The following is a 22977-nucleotide window of genomic DNA, read 5'->3' as shown; positions in this document are numbered from 1 at the left end:
CAAGAAGAGCAGGAAGGGGCTATATATTTTCTGAAGGTCCCTGAAACACCTCTAGGCACTACATAACTCCTACCTCACCAAAAGAAAAAATAAAGGAAGAAGTAACCACATTCTGAAAGTCTATAGCACCAAGACTAACCCATTCATAGTCATCTTTTTGAGATAGGTCTCGCTCTGTCACCCAGTCTGGAGTGGAGTAGTGATCACGGCTTGCTGCAGCCTCAACCTCCCAGACTCAGGGGATCCTCCCACTTCAACCTCCCAAGTTGCTGGGACCACAGGTGTGCGCCACTAAACCCAGGCTAATTTTTTTTTTTTTTTAAGGGACGAGGTTTTGCCATATTGCCCAGGCTAGTCTCAAACTCCTGGGATCAAGTGATCCCCTGCCTCAGCCTCCCAAAGTGCTAGGATTACAGGTGTGAGCCACCACACCAGGTCTTGGTCCTTTTCCTTGATACAAGTCAGCAGAGACTCCAATTTCTCCACTTCAATACAATTAATATATTCTTTAAAAAGAGAGAAAGATTAATTAAAGCCACATGAGCCACAGCCCCAAGAATCTACAGTTATACCCCGAATTCAACACCTGACAGCAGTCATAACTAGAGGTCTCCTATAACACCTAGGCCTGGATGTCCAGCTGCCTGGTTTCCTCTGGATTGTAAATTCGGAACTTTTAGGTTTCTCTTTTGCTCATTCTTCCTTCTCTGCCTTTTAGACAAGAGAGCTCTGGACCTCCTCACAAGGCTATCTTTACCCTAAGCAGATCTGCCCAACATCCCTTCCTCCCTAATACCTGCACTGCTGTAAACAGTGTACAGTTTTCTCAGAAATAGGTCCAGTAATTACTATGCTTACCAAAAGAAAAGCATAGGGAGGGATATGTTGGTTAAATTATATTTAAAGTTTAGCCATGACCACAAACGTATCATGTCCTCACATAATACTATCACGTTCACAAATACAAAAACTTAGAATGAAAGTTATAAACCTCGCTGTGCCCCCTAATTGCTGCATGGAGCTATGTCTAACGTATCAGAAGGCTCCTGCACTGGTAACTAAAACAACTAATTAGGAATGTGTTCTCATTATGAAAATATTCAGCCAGGCGTGGTGGCTCATGCCTGCAATCCCAGCACTTTGGGAGGCCAAGGCAGGTGGATTACCTGAGGTCAAGAGTTCAAGACTAGCTTGACCAACATGGTGAAACCCTGCTTCTACTAAAAACACAAAATTTGCCAGGTATGGTTGCACATGCCTGTAATCCCAGCTCCTTGGGAGGCTGAGGCAGGAGAATCCCTTGAACTGGGAGGCGGAGGTTGCAGTGAGCGGAGATCGTGCCATTGCACTCCAGCCTGGACAATAGAGTGAGAGACTGTCTCAAAAAAAAAAAAAAAAGAAGAAGAAAAAAGAAAATATTCTAGCTATTTTTGACAAACGCTAAACAATACACTGAAGAATTTATTACCAGGAGAGAAATATTTAGTAAGTTAAAATAGTGCTTCCCAGCCACTTTCACATCACGACACACACAGAAAATATTTATACAGCATACTGAGATAAAAGGACAAGGCTACATAGGCTCCACCACCCAAGTCCCTGGGTGGCCACCCCTAGGGCAGCGCAACAGATGGGAAACACTGATTTAACAGGCTCTCATGCTAATGCCCTGGGTCGCTGAGACAAACTAGGGAGAAGTTCATCCATATGGCTGTAAACCGTCACAAACAAACCAGCTTTAAAAAATATTTGTTTCTGCTTTTCTAACTTATGCATCTTCGTCAAACCATGAAACATTCAAGGCCCAGTTCATCTCCACCAAGAAGCCCTCACAAATCTCTAAGGCTGTAATTCACACCTATCCTTTCTCTGTGTTCCCAAACTTCCTTTACTCTTACTAAACTATCATGTTCTGTTTTATAGTTGGCCTTCAGTTATTATTTACCTTATTAAATTAAATATGTCCCTTGAATACAAGGATCTTGTTTCATTCATTTTTATTTCCTTCTGGCTCCACAATATTGAAAAAAGAGTTTGTACAACCAATGTTTGTTCAATCTGACTTGGGGTGGGTCACATTCAGTGACAATGCTTTTTGTACTACAATAGCCCATGTACTTTCTCCCTCTGTATTCCGAAATTGGATTTATTTAGTTCCAAGCCTCTCAAATATTCCAAATTTTCCAAAGTTTCAAGAGTTCAACAGGATACACAAAAATGTTTGTTTGCACTAGCCCCACATCCACAAAATTTAGAAAACAAAAGCAAATATCCAGCCCCTATAGAACTTTTTTTTTTTTTTTTTTTTGTATTTTTAGTAGAGACAAGGGTTTCATCACATTGACCAGGCTGGTCTCGAACTCCTGGCCTCAAGAGATCTGCCCACCTCAGCCTCCCAAAGTGCTGGGATTACACGCATGAGCTACCACACCCAGCTGTGCCCCTACAGAACTTTAACATCCAAGTACCAATTCTTTCTTCCAAGCAAAAACAAGGTTTCCAGAACTCTAACAGATAACTGAAAACCACACTGTTGTTACCAGCCATAGTCCCTGACAGTAACTTTAAACTGCCCAAGAGCAGTGAGGAAGCATTTTAAATTATTTTCACATCTATTGAAGGATTCCAGCCAATAGAATTTATTCTTATTATACAGGAGTAAACATGCATTTTATCATTAAATAGTATGATAATCCTAACTAGGAATTACCAGCTTATAAATTTTCTCTGTAAAATCTGTGAATCTATCTGAATGCTTAGATTTTATTTAGAATCACAATTTTTATTTTCATCCTTCCCTTCCCTTTAAAAAATAGTTAATTTTTAACTACTAGTAAGTAGAATAAGCAGAAATGTAACTATAAGTGAATACATAATATGAATTAGTACACAAATTAAGTTATACAAGGACCATTCCCAAAATATTTACTGAAAAATGCTTCTATCCATTTCTGATGTTTTTCTGACCCTTGTTTAAAATACCACATGCTAAAGTTAACTAAAATTATTTCTGCATAATCTAAAGACAAAAAAAAGCACCTCAATAAGCATTCCCAAGTATATATTTCAAAACCAAAATACATATAGTCATGGGAAGTAGTTTCAAATTTATAGTCAGTTCAAATTTATAAAAAGATACTAACTGTATAGTCCATTGCTCTCTGCTAGCTGAGGACAACAAAAGCTAGTTTCTACTTTTTCTCTACCACCCATATATGCATCTCTACAATCTGTAGCCCAATATTTAGCCAACATGTTCATCCTTCTCAGTCTACCTAATTCCTTTTTTCTTGCTGATTCAAATGTTGAGGAATACACATGCAATATCCAACCCCTCTAATTATTTCAGTGCCTACTCAGTTACCTTCCTCCATACTCTGTTCAGCTTTCTACCTTTCAGTCCCTATTATTATCATTTTGAATAAAGAAAAATAACAACAGCATCTGTCTTAACACCCTCTGTAACCACCACAAAGATATGCTGAAGAGTTGGATCTGTACTCCTTTTGTGATTCTGAAACAGGAAATGCAAAGAAAGTATACAGGTTCCAGGACCTCCTAATACCAAAATCCAAGGATGCACAAGTCCCTTTATATAAAATGGCATAGTATTTGCATATAACCTATCATCTCTAGATTACTTATAATACCTAATATTATATAAATGCCACATAAACTGTTGTTATACTATTTTTTTCTTTATCACTGCTGGAGTGCAGTGATGCAGTGCTCAGTGCAGCCTTGATCTCCTCAGGTCAAACAATCACTCATGCCTCAGCCTCCCAAGGAGGTTGGACTACAGGCACACGACAATGCACCCAGCTGATTTTGTGTGTGTGTATTTTTTGTAGAGGTAGGGTCTCACTTTGCTGAGCAGGCTGGTCTAGAACTTCTGGCTTCAAGCAGTCCTCCCACCTGGGCCTCTTAAAGTGCTGAGATTACAGGCATGAGCCACATGCCTGGCCTGTATTATTTTTTTAGTAAAATCACTTTCCAAAATACTGCAATACGAGGAAATCTTTATTTCCAAAAAGTCCACTCATAATAACTTATAAACATCTTTGGAAATTAAAAATTAACCACATCAACCTGCTTAGCCCACAGAACTCACATTAACCCACATCAACCTGCTTAGCCCACATAACCCACATTAACCCATACTGTGCGTTATGTTTTAAAAGGGGAAAAAATACTGAAACTACCGTATGTTTTACCTTTTAGGCATACATGTTAAAATTTTGGCAGATGAAACATAATACTGATAGATTATGCTTCAAAACAATACAGGGAAGAGTAGAAGTGGGTAGAGATTGTTAAATCAAGTTTAGTCTAAAGCTGTCTCCTTACATATTTGAAGTTCAGTCTAAAGGTTTCTCTGTACATAGTGAACTATAAATGTATCTAAATGGAGATGTAAACAGACTGTAACCTACTTTTGTGCCAGTCACCAAGTTTTGGCCAGTCAAAAGGGGCCAACTGTTCAAACCATGTTCAAATAAGGCAAATGCCGAGCTGTAACCAATCTGACTGCTTCTGTACCTCTGTCTATACATCTTCCACCACCTGGCTGTGCTGGAGTCTCTCTGAACATACTGTGGCTCAGGAGGCTGTCCTATGCACAAAGCATTCTTTGCTCAGTTGAACTCTTTAATTTGGCTAAGGACTTTCTTTTAACAAGATATAAATTAAACAAAATGACCATAAATTATAATTGTTTTAAAATGCCACATGGGAGTTCAATATATTATTCTCTCTACTTTTACATATGTTTGAAAGTTTTATAAAAGAGAGCTTTTTGTTGTTGTTGTTTTTTCTGAGACGGTACAATCTCAGCTCACTGTGGCCTCCACCTCCTGGACTCAAGAGATCCTCCCAACTCAGCCTCCCAAGCTGAGACTACAGTTGTGAACCATCATGCTTGCCTACTTTTTAAATCTTGTGTAGAGATGAGGTCTCACTATATTGCCTAGACTGGTCTTTAACTCCTAGCCTCAAGCAATCCTCCCTCCTCTGTCTTCCAAAGTGCTGGGATTACAGGTGTGAGCCACTGTGCCCAGCCAGAATTTTTGTTTTTAAGTGTGTTACGCTAAAACCCATAATTAAAACAAGTGATTTTGGTTTTCTGAAATCAGAAAACCTGGTTACCAACTAGATGAGAGGACAGCATTCATTATTTTCTATGCCTTAAATTTTCACATCTGTGAAAAGGAGCTGGACTCAATAAATTCCAACGTTCCTGCTAGTTCCTTTTTTTTTTTTTTTTTTGAGATGGAGCCTCGCTCAGTAGCCCAGGCTGGAGTGCAGTGGCGCGATCTCGGCTCACTGCAAGCTCCGCCTCCCCAGTTCACGCCACCCTCCTGCCTCAGCCTCCCAAGTAGCTGGGACTACAGGCGCCCGCTACCACGCCCAGCTAATTTTTTGCATTTTTTTGTAGAGATGGGGTTTCACCGTGTTAGCCAGGATGGTCTCGATCTCCTGACCTTGTGATCCACCCGCCTCAGCCTCCCAAAGTGCTGGGATTTCAGGCGTGAGCCACCGCACCCGGCCCCATTTTTTTTTTTTTAACAATTCAATTGAATATGACTTCTACACTTTGATTTTGGTTTAACAATTCTAACTAAAATCCAGAATGCATTCATAGCTAAATCTGATATAATTAACTGAAAATCGTTCATTACTGTTACCAAAATAACAATCCAGTACAGTACTTACCTCAGCTGGGCCTTCATTCCTATATAAATCCTAGTTTGCTTTCCCTGAAACACCTTTCCTTCAAGTATTACCTCTTAAACCCGTCATTCTCTATAGATAACATTGTCAAAGAAAACAGAGGCCACTAAGTATAATTTGTTCCAGTTTCCCCACCCCTAACGCAGCCCATCCTCATTTCTGTCTGTACTGCAAGTCCTTTCCACCTGAGGCTCCTTCAAGATCTCTCCACATTTCTTACATCTCTTACTTGCCTTCCCTAACAACTCCCTACTTACTCTATCAGTCGTTTGTTCCTTTTCTAACCAAGTCCTCAGGTCTCTTTTGCTCTGGCTTCTTCAGTTTAGCCTACAGTCAACACCACCCTTCTTAACAAATAAAAAACAACGAACAGCCTTCTTTCAATCCTACTTCTTCCTCAGGCTAACCTGTGATTCCTCTTTCCCATGACTACCAAATATTTAAACCAAAGTTCTAACTAGTCTAACTACCTCAACTCCAACTCACTCCTTAGCTCATCATGATCTAGCTTTCAGCCTCCACCACTCTCAGTTTTCCACTTCTCACTGGCCCCCAATGAGCAAATACAATGAAAGGCTTATTTTAAGATCTCATCATGCCTCTCCTCTCTGTAGCATTTGATACTGCAATTACTGCCCCTCCTTCAGGAAACTCTCATCCCTAAAGTTCTGATACACCATTTTGCTGCTAAGCTTCCTACAGACTCCCTCAGCACCATTTTCACCTTGTCTCCTAATATGATTTGGTTCTTCAGGGTTGTTTACTCCCCTGCTCCTCTTTCCTTCTTTTCCCTATAATCCCTCACCTATATTATCATCTTACTCTAGTCATTGCTTTGAACTATTAATCTTCACCACTGGCCACACTAGCCTAGAAGGGCCTGTGAGCCAAATCCAGACCCCCAACTGATTCCATAAATAAAGCTTTATTAGAATACAACCACACTCATTTGTTTGCCTACAGTCTATGGCTGCTGTTGTGCTCAAGGCACAGGTGAATAGTTGCAATACAAGCAGAATGGCCCTCAAAGCCTTAATATTTAGGCTTTTAAAAAATATTATGGCTCTTTACAAAAAACTTGCCAACCTCTACTCTGTAAGGTAAAATATGCCAAAAGATTAGTCCTAATAACTTTTTCTGCTTTTCAATTTCAGTGCCAATGCTATAGTCAGGCCACCTACCTGAGACCTTGAGGGTTTGCTGTTACTCCCAAACTCTCTTCTCGTCTTCACCAATCTATCCCCTATGGTATAACCAAAGCAATGCTTCTAAATGCACAATCTATTTCACTATTTAAAATGTTCCCCAGAGAAAAGGTTTTTCACAATCTAGCTCTTGTCTGTTCTACCCAAATTTCCAATTACTCCACCTGAATATTGAAGAAATATTTCTTTTCTATTTTTATTTATTTATTTTTTTTAAGACGGAGTCTCACTCCATCACCCAGGCTGGAATGCAATGGTGCAATCTCCGCTCACTGCAACCCCTCCCTTGCAGGTTCAAGCGATTCTCTTGCCTCAGCCTCTGGAGTACCTGGGACTACAGGGGCACGCCACCACACCTGGCTAATTGTTGCATTTTTAGTAGAGACAGCGTTTCACCATGTTGGCCAGGCTGGTCTTGAACTCCTGACCTCAGGTGATCCGCCCACCTTAACCTCCCAAAGTGCTGGGATTACAGGCGTAAAAGGCCACCGCGCCCAGGCAGAAATACTGAATTACTTTAGTTCCCCAGAACGTATCACACTGTCTCTTACTTCCAGGCTTGCCCAAGATTTACCACAAATACCTACACATTTTTCTACTTTCAGCTCAGGCACAATCACCTCCATGAAGCCTTCCGTGACTCACCCAGGCCAACTCAGGTGATTCTTTCCCCATGTGCCCGCTCTACTAGGTACACACTTCCACTACAGGAAATATTTACTTGCTTTCATATAATCTGCATACTAGTCTACACATTCCTTGAGCAGGAACCCTGAGGTAAAGTAGAAAAACAGCTATTAAGGGCATGGAGTTTTAAAGTTGGAAATCTGGGACTGAATGCAAGTTCTGCCCCTTCCTAACCGTATGTTCTTAACAAATTAAGAAGAAAATGAAGAACTCATTTTCTTCCTCTATATAATGTAAACTCTGTGAGGATTATTTAAGGTTATTCATATAAACACAATGCCTTGCACATAGTTATGTGCTCAACAATTACTGGTTATCAGTATTTTCATTGTTTTATCCCTCACACTTAGTAAAGAATTCGAATAGCTGCTGAGTGACATAACTGAAGCAAGCTAGTTCTGCACCGTTTTCAGCTGCATACTGAATATTTTCATCTGAACAACATTTGGATTCCGAGAACTCATTATTTTTACATCCAAACTGTTTCAATTAGAGCAACCAATGTGTTAAGGTTTGTCCAGGACTTTCTCTGTTTGAACACTGAAAGTCCTGTATACTGGGAACTACCTCAGTTCCAGGCAAACCAAGACAGTTGATCACCTTAGAGTTATGTTGCAAACAACAGAAATTGACTTGGGTTAACTTAAGAAAAAAAGGGAAGAATGAATTTATTGGTAGAATATAGAGTAATTCACAAAACCAAGGCAAAGCTGAAGAATCAAGCCTATGGAAGCAACTCCCACATATCTAGCAGGCAGGAATTAATGGATGGTTACCTTCACAGTACTTCTGTCAGGATGAATCAGTTAGGTCTCAGTATCAGCTCACTCAAGATTTAAATGCCAGAGATAGAATTAGCCTAATTTGTGTTAGCCAGAAAAGTGTGAGGCACATCAATTAACCAGAGGCAGGATTACCTACATTAAAAATCCCACCATGAGATATCCAATGGCAGAAACGTAGCTTCCCAAGGCCAAATCAGAAGGCTGTTTCCAAAAGCAGGGAGAATGGATACGATGCCCCCCATAACAGCTGCAGTTTAAAACATGCCCAGGCTTCAGACTCCATGACACAGTCACTGTTCTTCATGCTATTTTTCTTTCTGAGTTGGCAAACTCATCCTTCAAGACCTAGCTCAAGTATGACCTTCTGTGTAACCTTACTAATTTTCCCCAGGTACAGTCACACTTTTTCTATGCTCTTATAGTACTTTACAAATTATGTACCTGTATCACAGAATTTATCACACTGTACACTAGCCATATGCTTAAGTATCAGTCTCTCCCACTAAACTGAACTTCCTTAGATCAGGGAATATTTTCATATTTATAATCTTTGGCACCTAATGATGTCTACACAGCATGTAGAAAATACTAAACACGCCGGGAGCGGGGGCTCATGCCTGTAATCCCAGTACTTTGGGAGGCTGAGGTTGGTGAATTGCTTGAGCCCAAGAGTTTGAGATCAGCTTGGGCAACATGGCGACAGCCTGTCTCTATAAAAAATATAAAAATTAGCTGGGCTTGATGGCATGCACCTGTCCAGCTATTTGAGTGGATCACTTGAGCCTGGGAGGTTAAGGATGCAGTGAGCGGTGACTGTGCCACTGTACTCCAGCCTGGGTGACAGAGCAAGACCCTATCTCAAAGAAAAAAAAAGCTAAATAAATGTTTAATAAATCTGTTTCCCAAGTCACTAGAATATGTAAAGCATCAAATAAAAAGAAATACAGGGGCTACCACAGGTAAACATGCTGACAATATCAAAGAGAAAGCTAATAGACTAAAAGTAAGGGAAGGACATGCCAAAAAAATTATGAAGAGCAAAAACTCCACAAGCATAAAAATCAAGGACAAAATTCTGTTAATCTAACAACCTGAAGGCATCACTTATATAAAAGCAAAACCCAATATCCACATGCATAATGGTGATTCTCAAGAACCAAGAAAACAACTAAACTATATTTATTTAAGGCAGGTGTCAAAATAAAGTAAAATCTTGTATATATACAACCTCCCTAACCCAGAAAATCGAGAATGATTAATTCCAAGTAAATATAGTCAAGATTTATTTTACCACATTTTAACTGCTGATGTTGGCTATGCTGTAACAAAATTTTTCTTAATAGTACAACTGCAAAAAGGATAGCTACGTCCTCCTTATACTTTTAATATTCCTTCACCTCCAAGATAAAGGAATAGACTTGAAAATGAGAATACAGTCCTCCCTCAGTATCCTCGGGGGGTTGGCTCCAGATGCTCCCTCCCCCGAAGATATTAAAATCTGCAGATGCTCAAGTCTCTTCTATAAAATGGTACAGTACAGTCAGCCCTATGAATCCACAGGTTACAAAGGGCCAACTGTACAGCCAAACCGTATGCTAACCAAACAAAAAGTCAACTGAGGAGTGGAGTCAGTCATAGAAAGAAAATCCTACTCACTCTGAAGTTAGAAGTTCTAGAAATATACTTTGTAACTCCTTTACTGGATACCAAGTTACTTTTTTTTCCACTTCTTGAAATGCCATCCAGTTCATGTCACATTTCACCCAGTTCATGCAGCATTTCACCCAAATAACTAAAATTCACTTCACAAACTGTTAAATAACTTTCACATTCATGGCATTAAACTATTTGTTCTTTATCACCTGAACCCTATGACCAATCTTATTATCATTACTGAGATATAGTCTGAAGTACACACTATCACCAACTGAAGTTTAAATAAATAAATAAAAGCTTAACTTGAAGCTTATCAAGCCTTTAAATCAAACTTCCAGTTTAGGCTGGACTCAGTGGCTCAATTCCAGCATTTTGGGAGGTTGAGGAGGGAGGACTGCTTGAGGACAGGAGTTCAAGACCACCCTGGGCAACACAGCAAGACCCCATCACTACAAAAAGTAAATAAGCTGGACACGGTGGTATGCACCTGTAGTCCTAGCTATTCAAGACCCTGAGGCAGGAGGATTCCTTGAGCCATGATCATGTCACTGCACTCCAGCCCAGGCAACAGCAAGATTCTGTCTCAAAAACGCTTTAAAATTTTTTTTTAAAACTTCCAGATTACAAAAAATCCAAACAGTGATAAAAAAAATAAATAAATAAGAGGAACCAGTTAAGCACCACCAGAAGGAAACAGACAAACCCAGTAATTAGGACAGTCTATTAGGCTAAACCATATGAAATTGCCAATACTTGGCTGTTGTTACAAACCTGGAAAAAGGCAATTTCATATAGTGCAATTTAATATAAGAAAACTGACCTGAACAAATTAGTGGCATTTTTAAATGGTTGGGAGACAACAGACTAAAGTTGGAAACAACCCAAGTATTCACCCATAGATGAAAGCGTAAACAAAATGTGCTATATACATATAAAGGAATGTTACTTAGCCATATAAATTAGCCTTAATCACTAATTCATTCACTATGTACATGCCTTAATCTCCCAGAACTTCACCTGTCATAATAAAAAGCTTGGAGTTGATTTGGGAAGCAGTAGAAAAAGGCACTAAAAGAGTAAATGTTTCGGTTAAAAAATACGTGAGAAAATTATCGTGTCTGTGGTGCCTAGGATGTATTTATTCAAGGAATATTTTAGTGCTTGCTTGGTTCTAGTCACTGTACTAAGTGGTAGGCAATGAAGATACATAGTCTGTGCCCTCAAAAAGCTCACAATCTAATAAGAAAAATAAAATCTAATTAGAATACATTATCATAATTGCAATAAGAAAGATACACTCAGACTTCTTCCAGGAGCAAAGAATGGTACCTACCCAGAGTTGAGTATTTAAAAGTGGTAGGAATTAGCCAGGCAACAGGAGGCAGAGAAGGATATTCCAGTCAGCAAGATGGCCCTGAGAATAGAAATAGCACTGGCGAGGAGGGGCAGGCGGGATTCCAGATTATGTATAAGCATATAAGAAGTTCAGTGTTGCTAGGGCTTAAGGGGGTGGGGGAAGAAGGCTGAATCTGGAGAAATAATCAGGCATCAGGCTCACTGAAAAATCTCATAAACTAGAGGAAGAACACCACTTTGGAGAGAGTTTTTAAACAGGAAGGTGACAGGTAATAAGGCCTAAAGTAGGCTGGAGGCAGCAGAATATAGAGGCAGGGCCAAAATCCAGAGACAGCACAGAGATTCGAGCTCCGTAACTGACATCTGACTGAATGTGGAAGAGGAGAAAGATGTCCAAGAAGCCTCTCAAGTTTCAAATTCAGGTCACAGTGAGGGTGATGATGCCATAAACAGAAAAAAGAAAAAACAAAGGCAGAACATGGCTTTAAACACTTCGAGCTTGAGAAGCTAAAAAGATGTTCATGTGAATAATTTCCAGATGATGATTTTATGAAATTTAAGTCCCCCTACACTGAAATGATGATTAAAGCCAAGGGAGCTGCTGATACGAGCAAGAAAAACAGTCTATAGATAAAGAATCGTAGACAGAATCCCAAGCCATGCCTACCACATTCAAAGGGTAGGAAGAAGACTTAGCAAAGCTGACTGAAAAAGAGTACTCCAAGAACCAGGAAGCAGTATATGCCCCATTAGTGAATTCAACAACAACAACAAAAAGTTTGTCTGTTCTATGACATATAGATTCCTGAAACACTTAACACTCTTCAAACTTAGGAAGAAAGAGGGCAATGTACAGGACGGATGGTAGTAAGCACCTTTAGACACTGCACATGGTTAAACAGAGCCAAGAGGCAAAACACGGGTGCATGGCCAATATGTATACTCTTGGACTTGATCCGTTCAACTGTGTTTCTGTATTTTATGTTCAACTGCTGTTATTTGAGAGTGCTAAACATTAATGTGCTACTAAAAATCACATATGGACTAATATGAATTTTGCCTTAACATTCTTTTATTTACCATTCAAGTATGAGTGAGTTCATGTTACAGAAATACATTATAGGAGAACAGGCTGTTCAAGGTGGGCTAGGCAACAGTATCGATGCCATGGAGTCAACACCAAAAGAAAATTAATGTCTTAGAATAATACTGAACCTTTCATTCCCAAATGTAGACTTTTTTCAGGTATACCATCTAGTCTTTCTTCTCTATTAAGTTTCATGTGTTTCAAGTTACATCCAAGGTTATCTATTCTCAGTGAGCTTCTCAACAGAGCCCAAATACTCGAATAGCTATACACAAACAGAATTTGTTGTATATCACAGCAATTTACCCCAAATAGGTGAAGGAAAATTCACATAGGAAAACACTAGAGAGGAGGAAAAGAATAGGAACTGATAGCACCAAGCATGCTATAAGTCAGGAAAGGCCTCATGGAGAATTTTTAAAGGTCTGTTTTTTGTTTTTAACTAGAATGACATGGTGTAGCAGAATTGTAATCTTGGTGTTCCAGAGATATATGAAGGAGTCTCACTGAAGAGATACGTTGCCAGAGTGAGCCCCAACTCAACAGACAGCCAAAAGAAGGCACAAAGAACAGCATATAAAAAGGCATGAAGAAGAAACTACTGGTTACTCAAGCATCTCCAGTACTTTATCAAGGCTAGCACAAAGGAGATATAAGAAAAAGTGCAAGGTGAGGTAAAAAAAGGTAGGGTCTTATAACTATGTGTGGCATGCTAAGGACTTTTATCCTGAAGTCAATGGGAAGAATCATAAACAGGAAAGTAACACAGAAAGATCTGAGAAATCAATCCACAAGATACACTGGGGAGAGAAGATACTGAACACAGAAGAGCTAGGTACACTATTATACTTGTTCAGGCAAGAAAGGTAAGGGTCTAAACTAGGGGCAGTGGAAGTAAGGTTGGTAACAGGTACAAACATGAGGGTACTTCAGATGACTAATACAGAAAAGGATGAAGGAGGGGAAGAGAAGGGAGTCAAGGATAGAGTTTTAAACTTGGACAATCAGATACTGCCACTTACCATTGGAGGTTCCAGAGAGACAGAAGCAAGTCTGGTAGAGCTAACTGAATTTTGCAGGTGAGAAAATATGTATTAGCCCTAGTATCAGAAGCTAAAGCAGAAAGCTTAAGTGTTAAGCCCATTATGGATTATCATTTTTTGGTAAAAACCAACTAACTGGCTCCTTGCTGATAAGAAGGAAACTTTGCAAGAGTAAAAGATAAAAGGCAAATAAATCTAATAATAAAGTTCATTAAAAATTATTAGCAAGGTTTTAAAATATAGAAATAGCAATTTCTAGGCCGGGCATGGTGGCTCAAGCCTGTAATCCCAGCACTTTGGGAGGCCGAGGTGGGCGGATCACGAGGTCAGGAGATAGAGACCATCCTGGCTAACACGGTGAAATCCCGTCTCTACTAAAAAAATACAAAAAACTAGCCAGGCGAGGTGGCGGGCGCCTGTAGTCCCACCTACTCGGGAGGCTGAGGCAGGAGAATGGCATAAACCCGGGAGGCGGAGCTTGCAGTGAGCTGAGATCTGGCCACTGCACTCCAGCCTGGGCGACAGAGCGAGACTCCATCTCAAAAAAAAAAGAAGAGATAGCAATTTCTGAGATTGACAGTCAATGTTTCTTTGATATTTTCCCCATTCACTAACTTTAAGTCTTAGATTCCCAAGTTAAGTCTTAGATTCCCTTCGGTGGAGTACAGCACAGTAAGCAAGAGTTCTGGCTTTAGCATCAAGCTTTGTTTTTGAGACAGAGTTTCACTCTGTCACCCAGACTTGAGTGCAGTGGCACAATCTCGGCTCACTGCAACCTCCACCTCCCTGGTTCAAGTGATTATCTCGCCTCAGCCTCCCTTGTAGCTGGGATTACAGGCATGAGCCACCATACCTGGCTAATTTTGCATTTTAGTAGAGATGGGGGGGGGGGGGTTCACCATGTTGGCCAGGCTGGTCTCGAACTCCTGACCTCTGGTGATCCACCTGCCTCAGCCTCCCAAAGTGCTAGGATTACAGGCGTGAGCCATTGCGCCCGGCTGCTTAGCATCAAGCTTTGATATAAGTCCAGGCTTTGCCACTTAACACCCAATGGAAACTCAGGGCCACTTAAGAGTTGTAGGCCTCAAATTTCCTCAGCAGTAAATGGGGATAACAATAGTACCTACTTGATAGGACTGTTGTGAAGATTAAATAGATAATCTATATAAAGTACTTAGCACTGGTATACTGTAAACGATAAATGTTAAGGTTTTTAAAATAATGATTATTAATTACTGTTACTAATGAAAATGTCACATCCTTGAGATATACAGGAGCAAGAAAATGAGAAGCTGGCGTGGATTGCAGTTACCTGAGCATTTGTTTTGTAAGTATTCATTAAACAGAACGTTTCTGTTTTGCAACTTTTCTATAAGTTATCTTTGAAAACAAGAAAAAAGTTTTTAAGAATCAATGCCTTACATGAAAAGGTCTAGTATTAAAATGCACATTCCAGGACCGGGCATGGTGGCTCATGTCCCTAATCCCAACACTTTGAGAGGTCAAGGCAGCGGGTAACTTGAGCTAGCAATTTGAAACCAGCCTGGGCAACATGGCAAAACCCCATCTCTACAAAGAACACGAAAATTAGCCGGGTGTGGTGGCATGTGCCTATAGCCCCAGCTACTCAAGAGGCTGAGATGGGAGGATGGCTTGAGCCTGGGAGGAGGTGGAGGTTATAGTGAGCTGAGATTGGGCCACTGCACTCCACCCTGGGTGACAGAGCCAGACCCTGTTTTGTTTTGTTTTTCAAAAAGCACATTCCAGAACAAATAAAAGGAAATGTTTCCCTTCCAATATGTACTTCCTAGTTTCAGCTACAAAATCCATTCCCCTACCCAAGCTCCAAATTTCTATCAGTGATAATAATTACTCCTTCCCTTCCTCCATCTATAAACCTCAGAATAACCTTTACCCCCTTTCTCTTCAGTGATCTTTACAAAAAGAATGTGAAGGAGGAGGAAGAGGGAGGAAGAACAGCATCATCAAATCCTCATTCCAGGTTGTAGCCATTCCCAGTCTCAATTTTTTGGAAAACTCTTCCTTGCAGACCAGACAGCAGCACTATTTCTCAAAAATGAATTCTAGGTATTACTGCCCTGTCACCCTTTCCATTGTTCTCATCATGTTACACCTTCTCTTTGCTCTGGAATAAATTCCTTCAGATTTCCCTATCAAGAAAAAGCTTCCAAGCAACTCTTTGCCACAAGATATTCTTGGACCAACACAGGCCATCTGGAAGTCTCCTCTCTTTAATATAATCACTCTTCTTTTTTACCTGGATATTTATTCACCAGTTAACATGCCCCTTTTAAGTTTGGTACATACTTCCTATAAGATTCACTAACCTCATTTTTTTTTTCCTCTCCAAAGATCTCTTAAAGTCTCTCTTGACTGAACAATAAAGAAATTTTCTTCCTCAATCCTGTCTCTACTCACAATCCCCTGGCATAACTGTATCCTTTTATTTTCTTTAACAAGTATGTATCTTATTCTTGCACCTAACATCTTGTGTATCAGCTGCTTCTACAATTTCTAACATGTTTCAGCTTTTGTCTATCCTGTATGTGAAAAAATAGGCATCACAGCTTATCAAAGTGCATCTCACTGTTTTAGAACAGCCTGATAACCACAACTACTCAGTTACAGAGCTAAGTTGTACTATGTTTCTAATGGACAAGACTAAGCATGGTTATCTACTCTTAGATATGCCTAAATCCCCAACAAAGGCCCTTCATCAGATTTGACCCCAGTTTACCTTTCAGTCTCTCTCTCTCCTACATTTCTCTCAGGACTCTTCAATTACTGCTCCCTCTGGTCTGGAATGCCTCTTTCTTCCACCTGCCTTCTCCCACTCTTTGCCTGGCCACCTTTCTTTCATCCTTCACCATCAGCTCACTCCCATTCATCCATTAGAAATAAACCAGAGTATCTTCCCTTTCTGCTCACCTCCAAGTAGTTTTTTGGCATGCATTTTCGGAACACCACACTGTAACAATTGTTGTTCTGCATTGTAATTATCACCCCCACTGGACTGTAAACTCCTTGAGGTACAGACTGCATCTTATTCCTTATCCCCAAGACCTAACATTGATGGATACCCATAGACAATCAGTGAATAAATAATACCCATATCCACTGAGTGACATGCACAGGCTACATAAGCACACTGAGGGTTTGTACCTAAAGTTCCAGCTGGGTGCGATGGCTAACATCTGTAGTTCCAACACTTTGGAAGGCTGAGGTGGGAGAATCACTGGAGCCCAGGAGTTCAAGACAAGCTTGGGCAATAAAGCTAGACCCCGTCTCTACAAAAGATTAAAAAATTAGCCAGGTGTGATGGTGTCTGCCTGTAGTCCCAGCTACTTGGGAGGCCATGGTGGGAAGATTCCTTGAGCCTAGGAGTTTGAGCTTGCAGCTGAGCTATGAGTGCCTGAGCGCTTCAACCTGGGGAAAGAAGCAAGACTCCGTCTCAAAAAATACTTTCCTCATGTACAGTGGGGATAATGCCACACCTAACTCATACACTTGTTACACAGATTAAATAAGGTATCATGAAGCTCTTAACACAGTGTCTGCCACATTAGAACTACCATTTGAATGTCTATTTCATGTGTTAGTTACCCTACAGAGTCCCGAGAAATGTAATGTTGTGACCAATACCAGGCTGAATGGCTTAGCAACCATGCTCTTTTTCATGCATCTAAAAGTCACTGGTTACATTCTTATCATCAGCAAATATTTGTTTTGTACCTATTATGTGCAGGAGTCCTTACTAAGTATCACTGAGCTACCATAACACAATAATAGAGGTAAACAATGAAACAAAAACCTGTACCAATATCCAAGAGAAGGAAGAACGTTACTGGTTCTTCCGTACAAACAATATGAGTATTTTTCAATACATTTTTATTTGGAACAGGGTAGGCTTCAAGAAAAACTCCTAATGGGAAAAGTTCAAAATTAACACTTGTCATCAAGTGGACCGGTAACAGGAGGCAGTTCTAAAATTTCTTGTTTCTATTCCCAAGTTTTTGCTTAGATGTATTTCTCACAAAGGATATTTAACCATGACCAGGAAAGAATATATGATCTTTGACTCATTTAAATGGGAATTCCACGGATATCTCCCTAGGTTTTTTCCTACTAGTATTTAATTTTGTAGCTCTGTAAAACGGCCTGAGTTTGTCTGTTTCTCTACAAAATAGAACGCTGAACGGTGTATTTACCCCCACAACCTTCCTTAAGATAGGATAAAATACACACCTCTTAATCACACTAGCTTCTTACCAAAAATTACAAAACTGCAAATCATGTCGCCTAGTATTAGAAAAGAAGGCTGTGGCCTTAAAACCATCTTCCCCCTAACAAATCCAAAGGTCACGGTCCCAGTGAAGTTTGTGCATTATACTTACTGTTTTCAGTAGCTGCAGAGAGACCTCTAGCGCTGCCTCAACAAGCCGAGTTTGCAAATAGTACCTGCTAATGTCACCTTAATGAGACAATGGCAACAAGCTGAGTAGCAACTAACTGAGTGACCGCGATGAATGTTTAGTTTTGCAACCACTTGGAAATTCTACTAGCTTGGAGCAAGAGGTACGTAAGAGAACGTATGAACCCTATGTATCCAATTTATTTTAGTAAAACGTGTCAAAGAAATTATCACTCTATGCACACCCCACTCCAAGAAAGGCTAAGAAAACAAGTCCTACGAGCGGAGGTCGGAACAACCTCTTTTCCGAAGCCTGAACACAATAGATTGCAAACTATTGTCCACCTTCAGCTCGCTTCAAATGCCAGCAGTTGCAGGAGTATGAGCTGGAACAGCTCGGCACGACTAGTCCAAAGACGAGCACTGGAATATAAGAAAATGGTCCTGGCGCATCCTACCCTCCCCCATCTATCACCCTCAAACAAGTCAGTTACCCGGCTGGTCCCCACCCCCCTCTGCGGGCCGCCACCGCCCGCCTGGGCCCGGCTAGCAGAAGGTAGCAGCCGGGACCGGCAGAGCCGAGGCTCCATGTGCAGCCGCTAGGGAGGCGCAGAGGGGGCTGCACCGGCCGGAAGGTTGCACCAGCGGCGGGCGCCAAGGAGCGGCCGCCCCCTCGGCTGTGCGGTCGGCGGGCCGGGCGGCAGCATCCCCGTTCATTCGGGCGGCCCCGGCCCGCGGACCCCGCCTCAGCTCCACATCCCCTCCTCTCCGACACAAGGCCGCGCCCGCGTGACGGGGCCGAAAACCCCGGCATTTCCCGGTCGCAGCGCCGGCAGCTTCGGAGGGTGACTGCAGCCCGGCCCGCGTCTCACCGCCCGCTCCGCCCAACCCGGGGCCGCGGTGACGGGAGGCAGCGGCCAACTCCGGCCGACCACAAGCCGGCGAGAACCAGCCCGGCGCCGGCCCCCCGCCCCTCCCCGCGTCGCTGGCCCGGCGCGGCCAGGCGGGCCCAGACCACGGAAGCACACTCACTTCCACATCGCGGCCCTTGTTCTTGAAGCTCTTGATGCGGTGGTTTTCCAAGCTGGGGTTCTCAGCCATGGCTGCGCGCGGCTCCAGCGGCGGCTACTCCTGCGGCTGCGGCGGCGGCGGCGAGTCTCGGCGCGGGAGGGGGAAGAGGAGAAGAGCAGGAGGGGGGAGGGGGAGAGGAGAGCACGTTCCGTGACGCCTCCGAGCGCGAGGTGGCAGTAGCGCCGGGGGAGGCGCGGGCCGACTGCCGGGCCGGGTGGGGCGGGAACGGTGCTGAGAGCGGCGCGCGCCCGTGGAGGCTGGCGACACGTGACCGGGGGCGGCGACCGGGTTGGGCGTTCGCCGGACTGGACGTGCCTGTCGGTTCTCGGGATGACCCTGCCGTCTTCCCCTGCTAGGGCTCTCCACAACCCCTGGGTGCTGCAAGTCTGGTGTCAGAAATGGAGCCGGACCTGGCGGCTTTTACCGCCCCTCAGGCGTGGGGGGAGCGGTCGTCAACTACAGTTCCCAGCATGCCACGATCCGCCTGGGGTAATTCTCCACGCCTAGCGCGAACGAGGAGAATGCCGGGACCCTTGTGCGCCCTTGTGCGCGCGGCTTTTTGCGCGCTGCGCTCAGATTGCTGGGCGCAAAGCTCCGCCCCCACAAGGCCGCCTCTGGGCGGGGAAGAGAGGGGAGCTTCCCTGGCACCTTGCGCCCTATCAGGAGGAAGAGGGCGGAGCTTCCTGGGAGCTCACCTCGCTGCCGGTAGGTAGAAAATCAGAAAAAGAACAACCGCGGGTGCTTAGCAGTCTGGCTTTTTTGGAGGGCTTCCCAAATAGCAGCCACCTTCATTCGCGGTGTCCATGCTCTGCTTCAGTTTTATAAATAGCATGTATATATACCTGACATGTACATGTGTATCTACGTGATACGAGTGTTTACGTGCGTTACCTGGCTGCCCGCACGGGAATTTAGTGAGAGCAGGTACTTTGGTTGAATTACTGCTGAATCTCTAGTGTCAAAACAATGCCTAGCATGTCGTAGATACGCAATAAATACTTGTTGAACTGGCGCTTTAGTGTCGCGCAGTTTCTTCATCATCCTCCCAACCCCGGTTCTGCAACCTTCACTCTGGCATTCCCTGTATTTCCATGCCCCCAACACTTCTTGTTCTACCACCACACATAATCTTAGCCTTCAGGCAGCAGCCAAGCCCTGGTCCGCACACTCTCCTGTGTAGCACTGCCACTCCCTCCGGGGGCATCAAAGGAATGAAACAGGGAAATTTGGATGGATTGCACTGATAAAGAACTGCTTTCGGCCGGGTGCGGTGGCTCACGCCTGTAATCCCAGCACTTTGCGAGGCCAAGGCGGGCGGATCACCAGGTCAAGAGACCGAGACCAGTCTGGCCAACCATGGCCCACATGGTGAAACCCCTTCCCTACTAAATATACAAAAATTAGCTGGGCGTGGTGGTGGGCACCTGTAGTCCCAGCTTCTTGGGAGGCTGAGGCAGGAGAATCGTTTGAACCCGGGAGGCGGAGGTTGCAGCGAGCCGAGATCGTGCCACTGCACTCCAGCCTGGCGACAGAGGGAGACTTTGTCTCAAACAAAACAACAAAAAACAAACAAAAAAGCTGCTTTCTGGAGCAGGTGAGCTTCATTAGCTTGTATGTTAATTAATTTTCAGAATCTATGGTAGACATGAGCAGGTATGTAATGTTGTAGTACTTATAATTTAATTGAACTGAGGTCAAAAGTTGGTAGGAATATACCATGAAGGGATCAAAAAGGACAATCTTTAAAGCGAAAGGGCCTTAAAGAGCCTGAGGCCCTCAGAAGCCTTTGGTGGACAAGCTATGTCCAGGGGCATTCGTCTTGTGAGTGGTGGGGTGTGGCCTCTTGATAAACACAGGCTTCAGATACTCTAGTCATATTGGACTGTGGCCCAGTGTTGCCAGAAGATTCCACTTTTCAAGGAAAACCAAAAGGTAGATTCTTTTCTCTTTATTTTAAATGTTAATTCACATTTTGTTAATAGACTTAAGCATTTCAGTCACTTCAGAATATCAGGTCCTCAGTTTGCAACACCTGATCTTAGTCTAACTACTCATTTGAAGGGAAACGCGCGCGCACACACACATGCACACACACCAGCGATGAGTTCAGAAGGAATACATTAGCTAGGTGGGGCGCAGTGGCTCACGCCTGTAATCCCAGCACTTTGAGAGGCTGAGGTGGGAGGATCACCTGAGGTCAGGCGTTTGAGACCAGTCTGACCAACCATGGCCCACATGGTGAAACCCCTTCTCGACAAAAATACAAAAACTAGCCGGGCGTGGTGGTGCATGCCTGTAGTCACAGGTACTCGGGAAGCTGAGGCAGGAGAATCGCTTGAACCAGGGAGGTGGAGGTTGCAGTGAGTTGAGATCGTGCCACTGTACTCCAGCCTGGGTAACAGAATGAGACTCTGTCTCAAAAAAAAAGAAAAAAGAAAAAAGAAAGAATACATTAGCTCAACTCTGAGTTTTAAGGAAACAGAACTTGTGTGTTTGCCATTCTCCTTGACTAAATGTAAGAGAAAATTTCAGACTGTTGTTCAGTCTCTATTATAATTTAGTAGGTATTCCCTTTTCAGGTTACCTTATGCCACCTCTCTTCACGCCCAGTCCAAAGCAGGGCCACCCTTTTGCCTCGATCTAGTTTAGTCATTTTTATTATTTGCCAGTATCCCTGGTAACTTCAGCATCCACAAATGTGGCACCCTGACACCACAGTCTTTCCACATCCTTAACTTCATCAAGTTTTTTACCACTCAAGTGGTAAAAAGTGCAAGCCTGCACCAGACCTTGGAGACCTTAATCTCTGGGAAATGACCACCTCCAGAGACTCAAATTTGGTGTTTCTCATTGTTAGCAACTATCTCCTTCTCTTCTGCCTCACTCTAATCATCACCCTTGGCCTGAAACTTCTCAACAGCTCTTACTTTAAATGAATTTATTTTCCACATATATTGTGAGTGTCTACCATATACCAAGCATTGTATTCATCAGGCACATGTATGAAGGACTGGGGGGTCTCGGGGGAGACAGGAAGGAAGGGTCCTCAGCCCAGAGGTCAGTCAAACCCTCTGACTCACTCTCCACCTTCCCAAGGCATGGGGAGTCATGCCAGCAGTCAGTCAGGTAGCAGTATGCCGTAGGCAACACAAGCATAACAGACGGGAAAAGGAGTTCATGATTTGCCTCCTAAGTCAGCTTCTTTCTGCAAACTCACCACTCTGTTATTGGCATAACCATTCTTCCAGGGACACCTCTCCAAGCTAAGAGCCATCTTTACTTCTTGTCTCCCCCTCAACTCCCTCAACTAGTCACCATATTAATTCACCACTCAGTGTTTCTGGCATCTCTCTCTTCTTCTCATGCCACCCACAAGACTACCTTAACACCTCCTAGGCAGTCCGCCTGCCTCCCCAATCCCTCCACAGCAATCTGACTCATTTCTCCAGATCTTCCAGACTTCACCTCTGCTCCCAATCAGCATACCCTTCCCCTCTGCCATTGTCTGTCAAGTCATTTCTAAACACAGTCTAGGGCCAGGTTCGGTGGCTCACGCCTATAATCTCAGCACTTTAGGAGGCCGAGGCAGGTGGATCAACTGAGGTCAAGAGTTCAAGACGAGCCTGACCAATATGGTGAAATGCCGTCTCTACTAAAAAAAATACAAAAACTTAGCCGGGCATGGTGGCACATGCCTGTAACCCCAGCTACTTGGAAGGCTGAGGCGGGAGAATCACTTGAACCCGAAAGAGGGAGGTTGTGGTGAGCCAAGATCGCACTACTGCACTCCAGCCTGGGCAACAAGAGCAAAACTCCATCTCAAAAAATATATATATTAAAATAAATAAATAAACCGTCTAGTGGTTAAGATCATATGTGATGCAGCCACAGTGCGAGATACTTTTTCTTTTTTTTTTTTTTTTGA

The 22977-nt window shown here is 43.0% G+C and overlaps 1 protein-coding gene across 2 annotated transcripts in view; it reads right to left on the bottom strand.

The window, feature by feature from the left end:
- Positions 1-19809, bottom strand: part of KPNA3 (karyopherin subunit alpha 3) — a 97198-nt gene extending 77389 nt beyond the window's left edge. Inside the window, exon 1 of one of the 2 annotated variants that reach the window (XM_017873755.1) lies at positions 19014-19809. In XM_017873755.1, coding sequence (XP_017729244.1) covers positions 19014-19082 — 69 coding nt within the window. In that variant the 5' untranslated portion in view covers positions 19083-19809. The remainder of the gene's footprint in view (positions 1-19013) is intronic. The other variant, XM_017873753.1, reaches the window with a different exon arrangement.
- Positions 19810-22977: the final 3168 nt, after the last annotated feature.

The sequence above is a fragment of the Rhinopithecus bieti genome, unplaced genomic scaffold (genome assembly GCF_001698545.2).
Source record: "Rhinopithecus bieti isolate Rb0 unplaced genomic scaffold, ASM169854v2 scaffold_7398, whole genome shotgun sequence".
Classification (NCBI taxonomy): Eukaryota; Metazoa; Chordata; class Mammalia; order Primates; family Cercopithecidae; genus Rhinopithecus; species Rhinopithecus bieti.
Note: the sequence above shows the minus strand (reverse complement) of the source record. Positions and strands in the feature narration are given on the sequence as shown.